General features: G+C 43.5%; 2 protein-coding genes across 7 annotated transcripts in view; one reads left to right on the top strand and one right to left on the bottom strand.

The window, feature by feature from the left end:
* The first annotated feature begins 2,379 nt into the window (after positions 1-2,379).
* Positions 2,380-6,318, top strand: Rpl31 (ribosomal protein L31). Of its 2 annotated transcripts, none has more exons than XM_045146893.1 (5): positions 2,380-2,420; positions 2,769-2,875; positions 4,753-4,878; positions 5,819-5,931; positions 6,254-6,318. In XM_045146893.1, exons 2-5 carry the CDS (start codon positions 2,769-2,771, stop codon positions 6,283-6,285), a joined length of 378 nt encoding a protein of 125 aa, XP_045002828.1. In that variant the 5' UTR covers positions 2,380-2,420; the 3' UTR covers positions 6,286-6,318. The 2 variants fall into 2 exon arrangements, with proteins under 2 accessions (XP_045002828.1, XP_045002829.1); XM_045146894.1 differs by having other exon boundaries at positions 2,406-2,424.
* Positions 6,319-6,688: 370 nt separating this feature from the next.
* Tbc1d8 (TBC1 domain family member 8) overlaps positions 6,689-17,694 on the bottom strand; it is a 163,480-nt gene continuing 152,474 nt past the window's right edge. For 4 of the 5 annotated variants that reach the window (XM_045146887.1, XM_045146888.1, XM_045146890.1 and 1 more), the window contains 4 exons: positions 17,522-17,587; positions 10,130-10,219; positions 9,739-9,836; positions 6,690-7,576 (listed from right to left, as the gene is read on the bottom strand). In XM_045146887.1, coding sequence (XP_045002822.1) covers positions 7,133-7,576; positions 9,739-9,836; positions 10,130-10,219; positions 17,522-17,587 — 698 coding nt within the window. In that variant the 3' untranslated portion in view covers positions 6,690-7,132. Of the gene's footprint in view, positions 7,577-9,738; positions 9,837-10,129; positions 10,220-17,521; positions 17,588-17,694 lie in introns of all 5 variants that reach the window. The other variant, XM_045146889.1, reaches the window with a different exon arrangement.

The raw sequence follows: 17,694 nt of genomic DNA, 5'->3' as shown, positions 1-17,694 counted from the left end.
AGAATTGGGTGTGGTGGTGCAGGCCTTTAATCCCAGCACTTGGGAGGCAGAGATAGGAGGATCACTATGAGTTCAAGGCCACCCTGAGAATGCATAGTGAATTCCAGGTCAGCTTGAGCTAGAGTGAGACCCTACCTTGATAAACAAAACAAAACAAACAAAAAATAGCAAAGATTAAGGTCTGGGTGCTCAAAGTGAGAATGACAACTGATGATATTTGGTTCTGTTGTTGGCTCATTCTGTTGTGACAGCAGTAGAAACATACCCAGCCATATACAGCTGGGTGCATCAGGGCCCAGTGCCACCACAAATGAATTCCAGACACATGTGCCACTTTGTGCATCTGGCTTTATGTGGGAACTGAGGAATCAAACCTAGGCCTTCAGTCTTTGAAAACAAGTGCCTTTAATCGCTGAGCCCTCTCTGTTCAGCCCCAAATTCTGCTTTTGAAAGATGATTTTATTAACCATGAAGTCTCTCCCCTAAATTGCTATCCCACACTTACAAATCTTGGATTTTTACTTCACCTTCCTTTTGCACCATTCCCCTACTCTCCAGCCCACTATCAGCTGCCTCACTTGGGCCATCGTCTCTGTGGAATCATAGCAATAACCTCGCTCATCTTCCAGATCTCATCCATTTGGAATCTTCATCATCACCAGGAGGCTTTTCTATTTATTATTTTTTGTTTGAGGGGGGGAGGGAAGGAGGGACAAGGTTACTGGGGATCAAACCAAGAGCCTGAATATACTAGGCAAATATTCTTTCACTGAGGCAGTAGTCATCCTGTCTCCTCTCTCTCTCTCTCTCTCTCTTTGTTGTTTTTGAGGAAGGTTTCACTCTATCCCAGGCTGACCTGGAATTCACTGTGTAGTCTCAGGGTAGCCTCAAACTCATGGCAATCTTCTTACCTCTGCCTCCCAAGTGCTGGGATTAAAGGTGTGCACCACCATGCCTAGCTTCTATGTCTCTTTTCTAAAAAATATTTTTATTTACTTAGAGAAAGGGGGGAGGGAGAGAAAGAATGAATATGGGCACACCAAGGTCATTGCAAATGAACTCCAGATGCATGTGCCACCTCGTATCTGGCTTACATGGGTCCTAGGAAATTGAACCTGGGTCCTTCAGCTTTGCAGACAAGTGCCTTAACTGATAAGCCCTCTCCAATCTTCTCCGTTTATTTATAATTTTAGACAAGGTCTCATTCCAGGTGAACCTAGAACCCAATGTAGTCCATGCTGGCCTTGAACTTACTATCTTTCTGTGTCAGCCTCCTAAATACTGAGTATAGGTCTATGCTATCAGGCCCAGTTTCCTTTACAATTAAAAGAGATATTTTATTGATTTATTAATTTGAGAGAGAGATAGGAGGAGAGACAGAGAGAGAATGGGCACACTAGGGCTTCCAGCCACTGCAAACAAACTCCAGATGCATGAGCCACCTTGTGCATCCAGCCCTTATGTGGGTGCTGGGAATTGAACTCTGGGTTGTTATGCATTACAAGGTAAGTGCCTAACCACTGAACCATCTCTACATCCCTTAAAAAAATATTTTTATTTTTAGCCACGCATGGTGATGCACGCCTTTAATGCCAGCACTCGGGAGGCAGAGGTAGGAGGATCACCGTGAGTTTGAGGCCACCCTGAGTCTACATAGTGAATTTCAGGTCAGTCTGGAATAGAGTGGACCCTACCTCATAAAAACAAAAACAAAAAAACTTTATATATGTGTGTATATATATATATATATATATTTTTTTTTTTTTTTTGAGAGAAAAGCAGACACCACCCACAGAGAGAGAGTATGACTGCGGCAGGGCCTCCTGCAAAGGAACTTCAGATGCATGAATCACTTAGGGCATCTGTCTTTACATGGTGGCTGGGGAATCAAACCCAGGGTGTCAGGTTTTGCAAGGAAATACCTTTAACCAGTGAGCCATCTCTCCAGCCCATTTTGACTTGGAAAATAAAATTCTTTAGTTGTAGTCACATCTCAATCATTCCTGGGATCATCATTCAGGCACTTCACCTGAGAGATTCAGTAAAGATTGAGTGAATAATGAATAAAACACAAAAGAGTCCTTTCTCTCTTGCCCTGCCCCCAGCCTGCTGTGGGCTTGGTTTTCTTTTCCTCCCAAGACAGACAAAGGGAGCCAGTTCCTTCCTGTCACCTCGCCACGGTGCCAGGGGCAACCCCGAGGGTGAAAGGCCGACTAGCAGCCCGGCTTAACGCAGCCCCACGCCCAGGCCCGCGAGCTCCTCCTCTGGCGCACCGTATGACGTCACCGCCCCGCTCTTCCCCCCCCCCCCCCTGGCCACACCCCCACCCGGCTCCGGGCGGCGACCCGGAAGTTGTCTTGCGCCGCGCTTTCCCTCCCACAATCCCTCTCGGTCTTCCTTTCCAAGCTGGGCCCGGCAGAGTGAGTATGTGTGGCGGGGTCCCGGTCTCGGGAATCGGGCTCCATCCTCCCGCGGCCCTGTGCTGGCCTGCGTGTCGGGTTATGTTTTGAGCTGGCCGAAGGCTCTGCGTTCCGGGGAGATGGGACCTGCGCTGTACGAAGCTCCCGGGGCCCTGGCAGGGAGAGCAGCCAGGCTCGCGAACGGGCCGCAGGGGTCCGGGTCGAGGGCATCTGAGGGGCGCGAGTGCGTGGAGGGCGCAGGGTGGCCGGCGCGGCCAGAGACTGCAGCCGGCCGCCACGCCGGGAAGGGAAGACTGGACTGGGCCTTCCCCGCGGCTTGCTTAGAGCCTCCTTGTCGCCTGCATTTAGATGGCTCCCGCCAAGAAGGGTGGCGAGAAGAAGAAGGGCCGTTCTGCCATCAACGAGGTGGTGACCCGGGAGTACACCATCAACATTCACAAGCGCATCCATGGGGTGTAAGTATCCCCGGGGCTGCGCGCGCGTCCGGCCGCGGTTCTCCGAGCGCTGCCTACTGATGTGTGGATTCCGCGGTTTTCGGTCTGTGCTGAGTGTACAGAAAAGTAAACGCAAACCTGACATGTGGTTGAAATTTTGGAGGCTATGTTTTAAACGAGAATCTAGGCAGGCTAAGAATCTAGGAAAGTACACGAGAGAAAGCAAACTAAACTGCTGGAAAATGAGCCAGTTAACTAAGAACTGTCGATCCCTGCTTGTGAAATAGGGCTATTTACGCCCTCTCACCCAAACAGATGTATGTCAATCCCGAGTTGTGATGGCAGAGCTGAAAAGGCTAGGGAGAGGAGCATCTATCGAAGCAGTGCCTGGTTGCCTTATTTGGGGCCTTTGTTGTGGCCTCTGGGTCTAAAGTCTTTTTCTGTGTTACTGCTGCTTATGAGTAGCCTCATTCACTCTTACTTATTTGGGACATGCTGTGCACCTACCTACCATTCCTCACTGTGTGGAACTCTGCGGTTCAGGAAGTAAATATTCTGCTTTTCTAGTTTACTGAGTAGGGGAATGCACCCAACAAATATATTTAAATAAGATGGTAAAAAGGAAAACTGCCCAGTGGAAAATAAGCACTGAGATGAAAGGTGGTGTGACCAACATACTGAAACTTGTCAGTCCCTCACACAGGCTGTCTTTCCTAGGGTTTTTGGTACCCTTTGATGGTTCACTTCTACACAGGTTTGTGTGTTGAACCAACTGCTATTGTTTCTAGTACCCTTTAATTCTACGTAGTGACCTGAGCTTGCACAAGCTCTAGAAGTAGGCTGGTGGGGCAGAACAAAGGAAGTAGTTAGCTATTTTGGGATTATGGAACAATTTTTTAAAAGGTATTTTTATTTATTTGTTTGCAAGCAGATAGAGACTGGCAGAGTGGGCTTACCAGGTCCTCCAGATGCATGCGCCACTTAACGCTTTATATGGCTACTGGGGAATTGAACTCAGGTTCTTAAGCCTTTGCAGTCAGGCACCTTAGCCACTACCAGCCGAGGATTATGCAATAATTCTTTAGGATGCTTGTTACCTGTTTGAATTGACCTTGCCTTCTAGAAGTATTGGACCATTTTAGCCTGTGTAAAGTTCTGAGGCCATTTTTTTTCCCCGAGAGAGTTTGTGTGTGAGAGAGAGGGAAAGTGGCAGATAGAGAAAGAATTGGGGATGCCAAGGCCTCTAGCCACTGAAAACTCCAGATGTATGCACCACCTTGTGCATCTGGCTCTTTTATGTGGATACTGGGGAATCGAACCCAGGCCATCACTTTGTAAGCAAGAGCCTTTAACAGTGGAGCCATTTCCCCAGCCCCCTCATGCTTTCTTATTTTTTAGTTGCATGTGTGTCACATGTAGGGTCAAAGAACAACTTCCAGATGGTTAGAGGCCCTGGTGCACCCGATTCTTTTCTCACCTTTGAAGCAAGGTGTCATGTTCACTGCTGCTTTTACCAGCTAGTCCCCCCCCCCCCAGATTCTTGTGGATTATCCCATCTTGTCCATAGGCAAGGCCAGAATTAAAAATGCTTGCCACAGTATAGTATACATGGTTGCCGAGGTTCCAAACTAGGGTACCAAGCTTGTGTGTGGCGAGGGCTTTATCCACTAGCCATCGGGACCTTGGTTGTGTATGCACAGACCAAGTTAATGACCATGAATCGTTGATCTGTTGTAGAAATACAGCAGCTTGCTGTACTGCTTGCTCTGTGTATTAATGCTAATTGGGTCATTGCACACTGGCATACAAAAGGGTGGTTCTTGCATTTGTTTTTTGAAACAAACAAGGCATACTATGTGTGTGTGGATTATTTTTATGTGCCTTTCTTCGAATCTTAGGGGCTTCAAGAAGCGGGCTCCTCGGGCCCTCAAAGAGATCCGGAAGTTTGCCATGAAGGAGATGGGGACTCCAGATGTGCGCATTGATACCAGGCTCAACAAAGCCGTCTGGGCCAAGGGAATAAGGTGCTAAAAAACTTGTGTTAAGAGTGACCTTTTATCATGCTGTATTTACCCATGTGACAAATAGGGTAGTTGCTTTCAAGGGGCCCTTTACTATTGAGACAGCAGAGTGAGGGGAGGGGAGAACATTGCTTGAAGTGCAGGATCAGTGGGATTTTAGAGCAGGTATGATAAAAAGGTATGGAAGACCAGCCAATGGGTCTTAAAAGTTGGTGCTGCTGAGTTTGGAAGACTTGAAAGTGAGTTGATAGGGAGCGAGGTTTGTACTGGGAAGACACAAAGTTTTGCCAGTGTAGGAGGGACTGGTTAGAGGAAGGGTTGAAGGTGTAGTGTAGACTAGGTGATTCTGTGAAGGGTGGCTCTAGTCAGGGTCTTGCTCTAGTCCAGGGTAGCCTCAGATTCACTGCTGGGATTAAAGGCATGTGCTACCCTGCCCAATGGAGTGATGTTTTTAACTTGCAGTTGGATGAGATGATGTCTTGACTCAGCTGTGTTAGGCTAGCATGTAGACGTGGGGAGAGAAGAGGCATCCAATAAACAGACATTGTTTTTTTCCTTGATGAGGGGAGAGATGTTGGAAGAACTGAGGGAAGCCCTGAGTTAGTAGGGTTCTGGGGCCTAAAGACATTAGGCACATCCTAAGATGAATAAAGGAAGATGATGGGTTGGCTATACTGCTTAGAGAAGTGGGAAGGGACAGGAGCTTAAACTAAGAAATCCATTCCAAAATTTTTCTGGTGACAGGCACAAGTTACTGCTTTGGGTCCCTTGTTTTCTTGTTAGGGATACTTGAATTTCAGTGGTGGAAGTATCTGGCTACATTTTCCAGAAATTTTCCAGAGCTGGTTGAGATCAGAGCAGTAAAAGCAAGGCTGGTGTGATTCCATTGGTGGCTGGTTTATAATAAAGGAAGCATTGACCTTAATATGTTCACACTTTATAGGAATGTCCCATATCGAATCCGTGTACGGTTGTCCAGGAAACGAAATGAGGATGAAGATTCACCAAATAAGCTTTATACTTTGGTGACCTATGTCCCTGTTACCACATTCAAAAGTAAGTTACAGTCCGTTACATAAAGCTGTAAGTTATATCTGAAAAGTTTTCTTAGTCACCTTTTAACCTCAGTTCATCAAGTATTGTGGACTTGTATGCCTAGTAATTTTTCAGCGGAGATGTGTCAAGTGTAACTTCTGAGCCCTTTTAAAAAGTGTATTGATAATGGAAAAATGCAAACTAATAAAAGGTGGTTTATATTGGTTTTAGAAAAATCATACAATAGAATACAACTACTGGTAATTTCTAAAAAAGCTTTCTGGAGTGATCAAGTAAATCATGTGTGAGTGTGGAAGTTGACTGGCTGTCACTTGTCTTGCAGATCTACAGACTGTCAACGTGGATGAGAACTAACTTCTTGAGTGTAAAAATAAAGTTATAAAAGTTTTCATGGCTTTGGTTTTCCTTTTCTAGTTGCAGTGTGTTGTGCTAGTTCATCTAAAGCAGCTTTCAGTCTGGGGTACCTGGAGAGCTTGCTACGGACATTGCTTGCATAACTCCTGAAGCTTTTGTCAACAGCCTTTTTTTAATATTAAGATTATAATGAAATCTGTTAAATTTCATCCTTAAAACAGGATACTGCTGGTATTAAAAACGTTTATACTGTGATGTATATTAAATATTGCTATAAATATATCCTCATGGACCAGGATTTGAGGACCACCTATAGTGATTAATTGACATAGATGAATAGGGAACATCCAGCTTATCCATTTTCTGGATATTAAGACAGCATAAGGCAAACATCAGTACAAAAAAAAAAGATTTTTATTAAAAACCTTGGAGGCCAACATTGAAAGCATGGTTTGTACACATCATTTCTGGAAGGACATATAAAGCAAATAAACCAAATATAGTAAATGGTTTCAATTACCAGCATTGAAACAAAAGTAGTGCAAACAAAAAGTCATTGCACAGGCAGTGGCTCTGAGATCCTGATAGCTCCCACTGTCAAGTGAAAATGAGCCTGGGGCTTTTCTTGTCTCTTGGTTAGTAATAGTATGACCTGTCTGTAACCCATTTCAGCAGATCTGACAGAAATGAAAGTCAAGTGTCCCAACTGACAGTTCTCTTGAATAAATAGCAATGCTTGTGAGTTGCATCAGTTCCTCCAGCCTTAGGTCTATGAGGTTGCTTGTCCATATACCCGGTGTACTCTGAGGTCTGGGCTTTGGTATGGCATGTTCCACGGCACACTTTGCTACTGGTTGTTCAGCTTCAGTTCTGGCTGTGATTGGTGGCTCATGTCTAAAGTTTTCAGACTGTACTGATTGAGCTTGGCATTTTCAAGTTTAGATTTAATGTTCAGTGGCTTTTCAAAAAAGTTTACCAGTGATTGTTCAGTAAGAAGTGATGCTAAAATATGTTCAAAGGAGACGGTCCAGTCCCCTTCTGCCTCTGAGATGGCCTGGGGAGTCTTGTCAACTTCAGCAAAAACTGAGTCCTGCTCAGGAGAAGGGGCTGAAGCCTGCAGCTCCTCTGTGCACTCCTGGGAACAGCTTCCTGAGCTGCTGCTTCTCTGGCCCACTTCTCCAATCTGCAGCAGTAGAGTGGTTACTGTGGCAATGGCTTGATATAAGTCATTTTCTTCTGGGTCTTCATGGAACATACTGTACAGTGTTTTGCAGAACTGGATAAATTCTCTCTAGGGAGAAGAAACAAAATTAACCAGGACAGAAGTATAGAATTGCTTTTCTTTTAATTTTTCACGTTTTATCTTTTTGGTTTACTGAGATGAGTCTGCTAATAACTTGTCTAGCTCAAGCTGACATTGGAATTCACATGTCTCCGGGGTAACCTTGAACCTCCTGAGTGTTGGGATTAACTACATGCACCACCATGCCCTGGCTCTGTAGGGTTCATTTCTAAAGTTAGCTACTGGGATATTAACCTGAATGTGTCTAGCACCAAGACTGAGGATAAGTGACAACCACTGACTCTTCAGGGACTTGTCATTTGTGCCGAGGTACTGGTGTTAAAGCAGTGGCATTTAAGGAATTTGGCCTTGTACTCAAAGGATAAGACAGGAGATAAACCAGACAATATGATCCCTAGTATTCCAAACCTTAGAACAACATAGGGAGTAGTTTTACAACTAATTAAAATATTAAACATTGCACAATGCCAAATGTTCTGATTCCAAATCATTTGGTGATGTTGGGTATTTAAAAATAATAGTACAGACAGTTCAGGTGAAAGATACATATATATATATATAGGCAGAGAACAGAATGAAAATCTGAAAGCAGCTTTCAGTAGACAGCAGCAGTTCTCATTTGCTATGAATTACAAGACGTTTGAGGGTCAAAAAAGAAGGCTGAGGAGTAGCTCGGTGATAGGAGCACTGGCCTGTCTTGGGCCCAGTGTGCAGTTGCTAACACTGCAAAATGTGACAGCAATATCCCTTGTTACTTTTTTCCCCCTTTTTTGTGGTAGGGTCTCTAGCCCAGAGTGACCTGGAATTCACTTTGTAGTCTCAGGGTGGCCTCAAACTGAAGGCAATCCCCCCTACCCCTGCCTTCCAAGTGCTAAGATTAAAGGTGTGCCCCACCTATGCCCTGCAAATCCATTTACTCGGCACATAGCACCAAGGTAATTTTAAAGAAGCATTCTTCTGACAAGAGTGCTCAGTACTGAAACATTAAAGATACACCTTTGAAGGCTCAAGGTCCATTGCAGAAGAGGTGGCAGAAAGAATCTTAAGAGCTGAAGGAAGGCTAGGACTCCTTACAACACTCCTCCAGACACAAAATGGCCTGGATATCCATGATCTTGCCTGACACTACCTACACAAGACCGTCAAATAGGAGGAAAAGATGATGGCAACAAAATAAAAGACTGGGGGGGGGGGGGATGATGGAGAGTGGAGTTGCAAAGGGGAAAGTGGGGGGAGGGAATTCCCATGGGTTATTGTATATCGTTATGGAAGTTGTCAATAAAAAATTTTAAATTTGGGCTGGAGAGATGGCTTAGGGGTTAAGCGCTTGCCTGTGAAGCCTAAGGACCCCGGTTCGAGGCTTGGCTCCCCAGGACCCATGGTAGCTAGATGTACAAGGGGGCGCACGTGTCTGGAGTTACATCGCAGTGGCTGGAGGCCCTGGTGCGCCCATTCTCTCATTCTCCCTCTTTCTCTGTCACTCTCAAATAAATTAAAAAAAATTACTTAAAAAATTTTAAATTTAAACTGGGCATGGTGGTTGCATGCCTTTAATCCCAGCACTCGGGAGGCAGTGGTAGGATCGTCGAGAGTTCAAGGCCACCCTGAGACTACATAGTTAATTCCAGGCCAGCCTGGACCAGAGTGAGACCCTACCTTGAGCCCCCCCCCCAAAAAAAATTTAAATTTAAAAAGAAGCATTCTTAGCTTTAAGCCTACATTTCTCAAAAATTGGTGGAGACTGGTTTCAAATTAATAATAAATCTACCACCATCCTGGCACTTGTGTAGCACCACCCTTCCTGGGTAATGCTCAGGGTGTTTCAAATGCTGTATATCAAGCAGTGAGTGGTTTTCAGGAAGGTTCTCTCACTTTTAAAAGGAAGTATTCTGAAACCACATTGGTTCCCAATGCTTCTAGCACCTGAAGATAGGTGACCTAGACCTTTTTTTTTTTTTTTATAAACACTTCAGAGGCATGAAGTGTCTTAAGAGCCTACTGTTTAGAAGAGGTTGGAATGAAATTTGATCACAATACTGCTCAGCTTCCAAAGTTGCAAGAGCGTGGACTCAGGGCTTTGGAAATAAAGGGGCCCAAGCTTTATTAGCTTGCCAAAATGGTTCATTCTCTTCCCAGAAGAAAGTTCTTACCTGGCTCATTTTGGGCAATTCTTTCTCAGTTTTATCCTTTTCTTTGGCTAAATCCTTAATCATCTGTTTCAGCTGTTTCTGATAATCAATGGCATCACCTTAAGACAAAAAAAAAGTTTGTAGGCATGTTTATGAAAGCATAAAGGGAAATAGGAATTATGGCCAGTGAGGGAAAGAGGGATTCCACTAAGCAGATTTTCATAGAAAACATGCAGGAGACAGCACTGGAGAAACAGGTATTTCTGCTACATGGCAAGGAAAGAGACGACTGCAAGGTCAAGGGCAGCACTTGCAGGCAGAAGACAGCCATGGGGTGGGTGGCACTTCACAGGCAGCTGGGAGAACTGCGGACAACTGAATGACACGACCGATAGCGAAAACAGGCACGTACCATTGGGCTTGCCCAACACCAGGGGTCTTGATGTTGACAGCAGAGGATTCTTCAGTGGTGACTGACTGTCCCGGTCGTTTTCAGTGAGTGCTAAAAAGAAAGAAGTTTTTAAATTGCACATTTTTTTTCTAATACTGGCCTCATTGGTCATAGCTGGGCACTAGCAGAGCTGTCCACATCATGGAAGCCTGGCCCTCCTCAGCTTCTACCTGAAGCTACAGTGTGCAGCCCATGAAGAGCAGCAACCCACTAGGTCACCTCCTGCCTGGTCTCCAGGTCTGCTCTGCTGATCCCTAAAGTTCCAAGTTTCTTTGAGCCAGAAATTGCACATTTTCTGTTTAACCAAAAATGACAGTAACTTAGCTTTTCAGACAAGGAAGAACTAAACCACTTGGTGAGCAATAACTAACTCCTGGGCTACAAAATCAGAGTTAATGAAATATTTCTGTGTGTGGATGCCCCTATGTTCAGACTCTCATAAGGATGCTGCTAAGGTTGATTTGGAAAGACCCATGTACATATTCTCTCTGTAGAACCAAAATACATATAAAACAATACAAATAAATGTCCCACATCTCTGGCTGGCAGAATAACTTAAACTTTTCATATCAGTCATGTATAATGAGCTTTTTAACATCTATGTTTAGATAAGAGTTTTTAAAAGGCATCACTAAATTTGAAGAACCTGAATTCAAGCTCTTCATTGGCAGTCGTCTTTAGATCTCCCACATTGGTGGTAGAAATGTAAAATGGTTCAGCCCTTTGGAAAAACGCTTTGGCAGTTCCTCAAAAAGTTAGGCTGTGACTATTTAACCCAGAAATCCCACTTGTAGGTAATCTACTCAAAAGAACTGAAGTCATGCTCACTTAAAACGTTACAAATGACCATTAACAGCAGTGTTCATGTAACAGCCATAGAACCCAAGTGTCTGTCAGTTTGACGAATATATTGTGGCTTGGCTACACAGCGGAGTGTGAGCGAATGACCGATGCCACAGCATGGGAAGAGTCTTGACCAAATTATGCTAAGTCAGAGAAGCCAGACAGCAACAGAGGTAGTGTGAACATTCCATGTACAAGAAGTATCTAGAATAGGCAAATCTATAGAAACAGCAGGCTGCCAAATGCTGATGAGAACAATAGCTAGAGGAAGGTTTCTTTTGCAAATGATGAAAAGGTGATCACACAACTCAGCACATGAAAGACCATCTCATGCTCCCTAAAACTTGTAAATATTTTTGTTTATTTTCAAGGAGAGAGGAGAGAGAGAGAATGGGTGTGCCAGGGCCTCTGGGCATGTGCCACTTAATGCATCTGGGTTTGCATGGGTACTGGGAAATTGAATCGTTTGCAAGCAAACACCTTAACTGCTGAGCCATCTCTCCAGACCCCATTAGACTGAATTACAGCTTTGATAAAGCTGTTACAAAGTTAACAGCTACCAGGGTTGACAAAGATCCTCTTTATTTATTTATTGGCTTTTTCAAGATCCTCATTTTAAAAGGATTGGTAAACCATTCACTAAGAAATCAAAAGCAAAATTCACCTTTGATTCAAGGAATTTCCACAAGGTGGTATCAAAGCTTTGAAAAACAACTATTTAGGAGATTTACTTTTTATGATGTTTAGATGCCCACCCCAACTTTGCCTATAATAATTCTATGCTGTGGCACTTGTGGAAATCCACTGAAAAACTGAATAGGAGAAAAAAATGGGAAGTTCTGGGTGGTACTACATGAAGCAATCAGGATGGAAATATATTTTGTAGGTAATAGCCCCTGAAATGTATAAAAGCCACTAACAAAATGTCCTAATGTAAGGACTGGTGCACACAGTTGTAATGGGAGCATAGGGGACAGTTAATTCAGGGATTAGGTGAGTGTTCAGAAAGAGAACACGGCATTTGTACATTCCTGTAAAGTAATTCCAGACTATATGTAAACGTTTCCCTGTCTTATTTAGCATTGCACAAATTCACAGGCCAACAGGGAACTTCATCAGACAGCAGCAGCAGGAAGTTTGTTATGGCTTCATAAGTTGGTGTGCTTAGTTTTCATTTCCTGTGTCACTATCTTTACTGTGGCTCTCCTCATCCCTTTCAAACTGGGATGCTGGGAGGGGGATGAGTGTCTGAGTAGTTCCTGCTAAAGAATCTTCTCTCTGCCAGAAAAGTAGACATGACTTTAAATACAATTTGTCCTTCAGATGCATTTCGGTCACCAAAATGGTATCATTTTCCACCATATTACTTCTTGGAAAAGCACCACAATACCTACCTCTACGCAGCCACAGTTGGAACAAAGCAATGAAACTGGCGGCAAAGGCCTATACACATGGATTAGATATTCTGACTTGCTCAGGTCATAGATAGGAAAATCTGACCTGATCTGTTTGTTTCTTTCTGTTGACTCTACGAAAAGTCATGTGAAATGCAGTGACTACTGGAGACAGAGCTCATTAATCCAACTAGGGCCTTCTAAACTGTTTGGACAGTATAAAGGATTTTCAGCACCCAAGATTTCTTTTCTTGAAAAAGGGCTTTTGCAGTACTGGGGATTGAACTCAGAGCCTACTGCATACTAAGCAAGGGCTCTACCACTAAGCCATGCTCTCAACCCTTGAAAGGCGTTTTACACAAAAGGGGTGTTTTGTTGTGGTTTGAGGTTTACACTCAACTTTTTTTCAAAAATCTTCAGATGTCTCTGAGATCGCAACCCAAAGCAAGAACAGATCTTTGGTCGAATCCAATGTGCCTGGTATTGTTTTTTTCTTAATATTTTTATTCATTTATTTATTTGAGAAAGAGAGAGATAGAAATAGGTAGAGAGAAAGAATGGGTGTGCCAGGGCTTCCAGCCACTACAAAGGAATTCCAGATATGTGCACCCCTTTGTGCATCTGGCTTATGTGGGTCCTCCCCAGGACCTAAGTCCTTTGGCTTTGCAGGCAAGCGCCTTAACTGCTAATCCATCTCTCCAGCCTGCCTGGTATCATTTCTGATGCAGCTGATGGTGGTACTGCCTACATTGTTGAGCTGGAATGGACGCTATCACTGTGCTTTCTGTGAGAAGTTGACGTAGGCAAATTTCCTCAGTTCATTTCAGAATCACTGTCTTCTCCAGAGAAATGTTAAGAATGAGAGTTTCCATTTTCAGTGGGCAGTCTTCATCCTGGCTTACTGCTTAGCTTACCTGCTTCCGTTTATCTGGGTGACTTTCTTCATATGTGACTTAGGCCATGCCAAACAATGCTCTGGTCCTTAGAGCAATGTAAGGATGCCTCAGGTTCTTGGGTTCCAGTAGATATTTTTGCACAGTATCAAAAGTAGGAACTTACAGGGGCTGGAGAAATGGCTTAGCGGTTAAGACATTTGCCTACAAAGCCAAAGGACCCCGGTTCAATTCCCCAGGACTCTTGTAAGCCAGATGCACAAAGGGGGAAAATACATCTGGAGTTCGTCTGCAGTGGCTGAAGGTCCTGGCATACCCATTCTCTCTCTTTCTCTGCCCTTTTCCCTCTCTCAAATAAAAAATAAAAAAATAAAAATATTTAAAAGTGGGAGCTTACAGAGTTATCTACAGCATTCTCTCCTAGGATAACCATTAAAAAAAGATGGCCAAAAAGTGAAAAACCGATACTACAGTGAGTGCCAGACTTGTAATTAGAAGTGACCATATCCTCTGTCTTTGGTCCTGTTTGAGATGAACGTTCTATTAAACCTGCGGTTGGGTGGATCAGTGCCGATCCTCCCTGCAGGTATTCCTGGAAAAGCAGACAATTTCCAACTGTACTGCATAGGTGTGGAAAACAGTTTCATTTTAACTAATAACTTCCAAAAAATAAAGTGCTAAGTGATAAAACACTACTGAAATCCTAGCATACTTGGAATTTGCTATGATGTCTCATATTAGTATTTGAAATGACTATATGCATGCAGTTCTTTTTTCAAAAGAGATTGTCATCACCAGTGAGAAACTATTTGAACAAGACTGTGAAGCAAAGTGTCGGTATACTTAGTGGTGGTGTTTTGTATGTAGTCCAGGCTGGCCTCAAAATCACAAGCCTCCCTCCTGCCTCTGCTTCCTGAGTGCCAGGATTAGGAGCATATGCCAACATTCACAGTCCCTTCTTGTCACTCCTGAGGACTTGAATGTTTCAATACAGCACTTCTGACCGCACTTCAAGCATGTGATCTTTCTGTGTGTTAACTTTCCCTCATTGCAAATGTAATGTTGACATGTTTTTAGTTAATGTGACTAGATTCACAATGCAAATACTTTCTCATATTAAGGATCTCACCACGGAAAAAAGCTCAAACTTCCAGGTAAAATGGCAAAACTAGGACCTACCACCACGTCATCTTGTTTAAGGAGAAGCATGAGAATAAGAAAGGGTAAACTGGGTGGGAGATGGCCCAGTGGGTAAAGTGCCTTGCCTCTTGTCATGAGGGCTCAAACCTGATTCCCAGAACTCACTCATAAGTGCCAGACATGGTGCATGCTTGTAATCCCAGAAATGGGAAGGGAGGAGGAGGAAGCAGGCAGGTCCTTAGAGTTTGCTGCCTAGCCAGTCTAGCCAAATTAGTGACACTGTTTAAAAAAGAAGTGGACATTGTACCTTAGGATGGCACCCCAGGTTGTCCTCTGGCCTCATGAACACATACACATGCATGAACACACACATGCATATACCACATCATCAACTCTAACACACGCACATGTGTGCGCACATACACACACAAACATGCATGCACCACACCACCACCAACAATATTTTAAAAAAATATTTCATCTTGGGCTAGAAAGATTTCTTAGTGGTTAAGGCACATGCCTGCTAAGCCTAAGGACCCAGGTGTGATTCTCAAGGTCCCAAGTAAGCCAGATGCACATGGTGGCGCATGCATCTGGAGTCTGTTTGCAGTGGCTAGAGGCCCTGACACCCTCATTCTTTCTCTCTCTCTCTCTCCCCTCTCTTTAATAAATACACAAAAACAAGTCTTTAAAAAAAGAAATATGACTTTAAAAATATTTTATCTTTATTTATTTATGAGACAGAGAGAATGGGCACAGGGCCTCTAGCCACTGCAAACAAACTCCAGATGCATGCACCAACCATGTGCATCTGGCTTATGTGGGTCCTGGGGAATCGAACCTGGGTCCTTAGGCTTTGCTGGCAAGTGCCTTAACTGCTAAGCCATTTCTCCAGTCCACAATTTTTTTTTTAAAGACAGAACAGACTTCGTCTCAAAGGAAGGAAGAGTAAGAGCTTTGGAAGTTCACAAAGTGAGTGATAGACAAAAGAGTGCCAGGAAAAAGATGGCAGTACACTGCAGGAAGCCAAACCAAACACAGCTCCAATGGCAGTCCCTAGCAAGAAGGAAAGCAGAAACCCCCTTCTAAAGATAAGTCCGGTGGCCCTCAGGACAAGCCCACAGCTCTCAGCCCTCAAATCTGCTAAGACAGTGGTTCTTCCTGCAGGAGGGCAGGCAGTGGACTGCAAAGCTAAGAGCGACCAGCAGAGGCCTCCAGTGTGCAAAGAAGAGAAATGACTAGGTGAAGACCCCAGGCCCAACATCAGCACAGAGCACAGAAGGACAAGTCCAGTTCAGCCCTGCACCCTGCATATAACAGGCAGTCTCCGATTTTCAATGTCCCACAGAGAAGCTGCTCTAAATGCTTCATCTCTTTTTCCTGAGTTCTTTGGCGCTTGTTTTCCCCTGGTTATTTCTTTTTACTACATTTCTGGTTTTTTTCATCTTATTGTATTTTTCAATTAAAATTTTTTTTTTTTTGTTTACAGATTTTGATTTTCAAGGTAGGGTCTTGCTGTATAGCACAGGCTGACCTGAAATTCACTATGTAGTTCAGGGTGGCCTAGAACTTATAGCAATCCTCCTACCTCTGCCTCCTGAGTGATGAGAATAAAGGTGTGCACCACCGTGCCTGGCTTATGATCCTATTTTCTTTTTCTTTTTTGAGGCAGAGTCTTGCTTTAGTTCAGGATGACCTGGAATTCACTATGTAGTCTCAGGGTGGCCTTGAACTCAAGGCAATCCTCCTACTTCTGCCTCCTGAGGGCTGGGATTAAAGTTGTGAGCCACCACACCCAGCTAAAATGTGTAGCCCAGGCTGCCTTCCAACTCCTGATCCTCCTGCCTCTGCCTCTTCAACAATATCCTACTGACATGCCACCACAACCAGTGCATGGTCCTATTCTTAAAAGACCTTAATGACTCTACCACAAAGCTACAGGTTCTTTCAGCAACAAAGCAGGATACAAAATCATCACATAAAACCCAGCAGTCTTTTTCTATGCCAATGAAGTTGCTGAGAAAGAAATCAGGAAAAGACTTATATTCACAGTGAGTGCTAAAACATAAAACTAGAATAAACCTGATGGAGGTGAAAGACTTGTACAATAATAACCTTAAAACAATGAGTAAAGAAATTGAGAATTCTAGAAAATGAAAAGACTTCCATGCCATGGACAGGCAGAATTAACTTTGTAAAAATGGCTGTATTACCAAATATGATCTATAGATTCAGTGTAATGCTCATCAAATTTGAATATTATATATCAATGATATTCTTTTCAAAGAACTAGAATAATCCTAAAATTCATATTTTTGCACAGAAGACCCTGAATAGACAAAGCAATCATAAGCAGAAAGAGCAATGCAAGAGGCATCTCAATGACGTGGCCTCAAATGCTATTACACAGATACAGTATCAAACATGGCGTGCTGCTAACACAAAAGCACACAGACACATGGAATGGGATAGAGGCCCTAGAAATAAACCCACACAGCTACACTCAACAAGTTTTAACAAAAATGTCAAAAGCATACTTTAGAAAAAAGACAGCCTTTTCAACAAATGGTGCTAGAACAACTGTGTATCTACATATAGAAGAATGATATTAGAGTCTCACCCTGCACAAAATCAATTCAAAACAGAATACAGACCTAAACTGATGAGACCGAAAACTTTGAAAAATCTTGTTACTCTAAAGCACAGTCAGGTTTGGCAACGCTGAAAACCCTTGCCATAGCCATGCAATACATTTTTGTTTTGTTGTTTTTTTGAGCAGAAACAGACAGAGGAAAGAGGGAGAACAGGGACACCAGGGCCACCAGCTACTGCAAACAAAGTCCAGATGCATATGGCACCTTGTGCATCTGGCTTACATGGGTCCTGGAGAATCGAATTTGGGTCTTCAGGCTTCACAGACAAGAGCCTTAACCTCTGAATCATCTCTCCAGCCCCAGTTCTTGAAATCTTATCTGGAACCCTAAACAGGACACATTTGTTGTCCCACATCTAAATGAAATGTAAAAGCAAAGCCGATGTGTTGAAGCAGAGCCAAGTCCAATTTCCCTGCTGGATTCTCTTACCTGGAGGGATATGCAGCCGATACAACAGCTTAATTTTCTCATTCATTTCTCCATTATACATGATATCTGCAAAAATTAAAAACAGAAAAATGGGGTAAAAATGTTAAAAGTGCACTTGTCATGACTCACATGGAGAGACAACTCAGTAATTGCCAGGGCTTGTTGCTCCCAGA

This window comes from Jaculus jaculus, chromosome 4 (assembly GCF_020740685.1).
Source record: "Jaculus jaculus isolate mJacJac1 chromosome 4, mJacJac1.mat.Y.cur, whole genome shotgun sequence".
Lineage (NCBI taxonomy): Eukaryota > Metazoa > Chordata > Mammalia > Rodentia > Dipodidae > Jaculus > Jaculus jaculus.
This window is presented reverse-complemented; position numbering and strand designations above follow the sequence as displayed.

Bases quoted from the DNA above. Each gene is read 5' to 3' on its own strand.
- Rpl31 (XM_045146893.1), top strand. From the start codon at position 2,769: ATGGCTCCCGCCAAGAAGGGTGGCGAGAAGAAGAAGGGCCGTTCTGCC. The intron at 2,876-4,752 runs GTAAGTATCCCC...TTCGAATCTTAG, and splicing joins CACAAGCGCATCCATGGGGT to GGGCTTCAAGAAGCGGGCTC. The intron at 5,932-6,253 runs GTAAGTTACAGT...CTTGTCTTGCAG, and splicing joins CCCTGTTACCACATTCAAAA to ATCTACAGACTGTCAACGTG.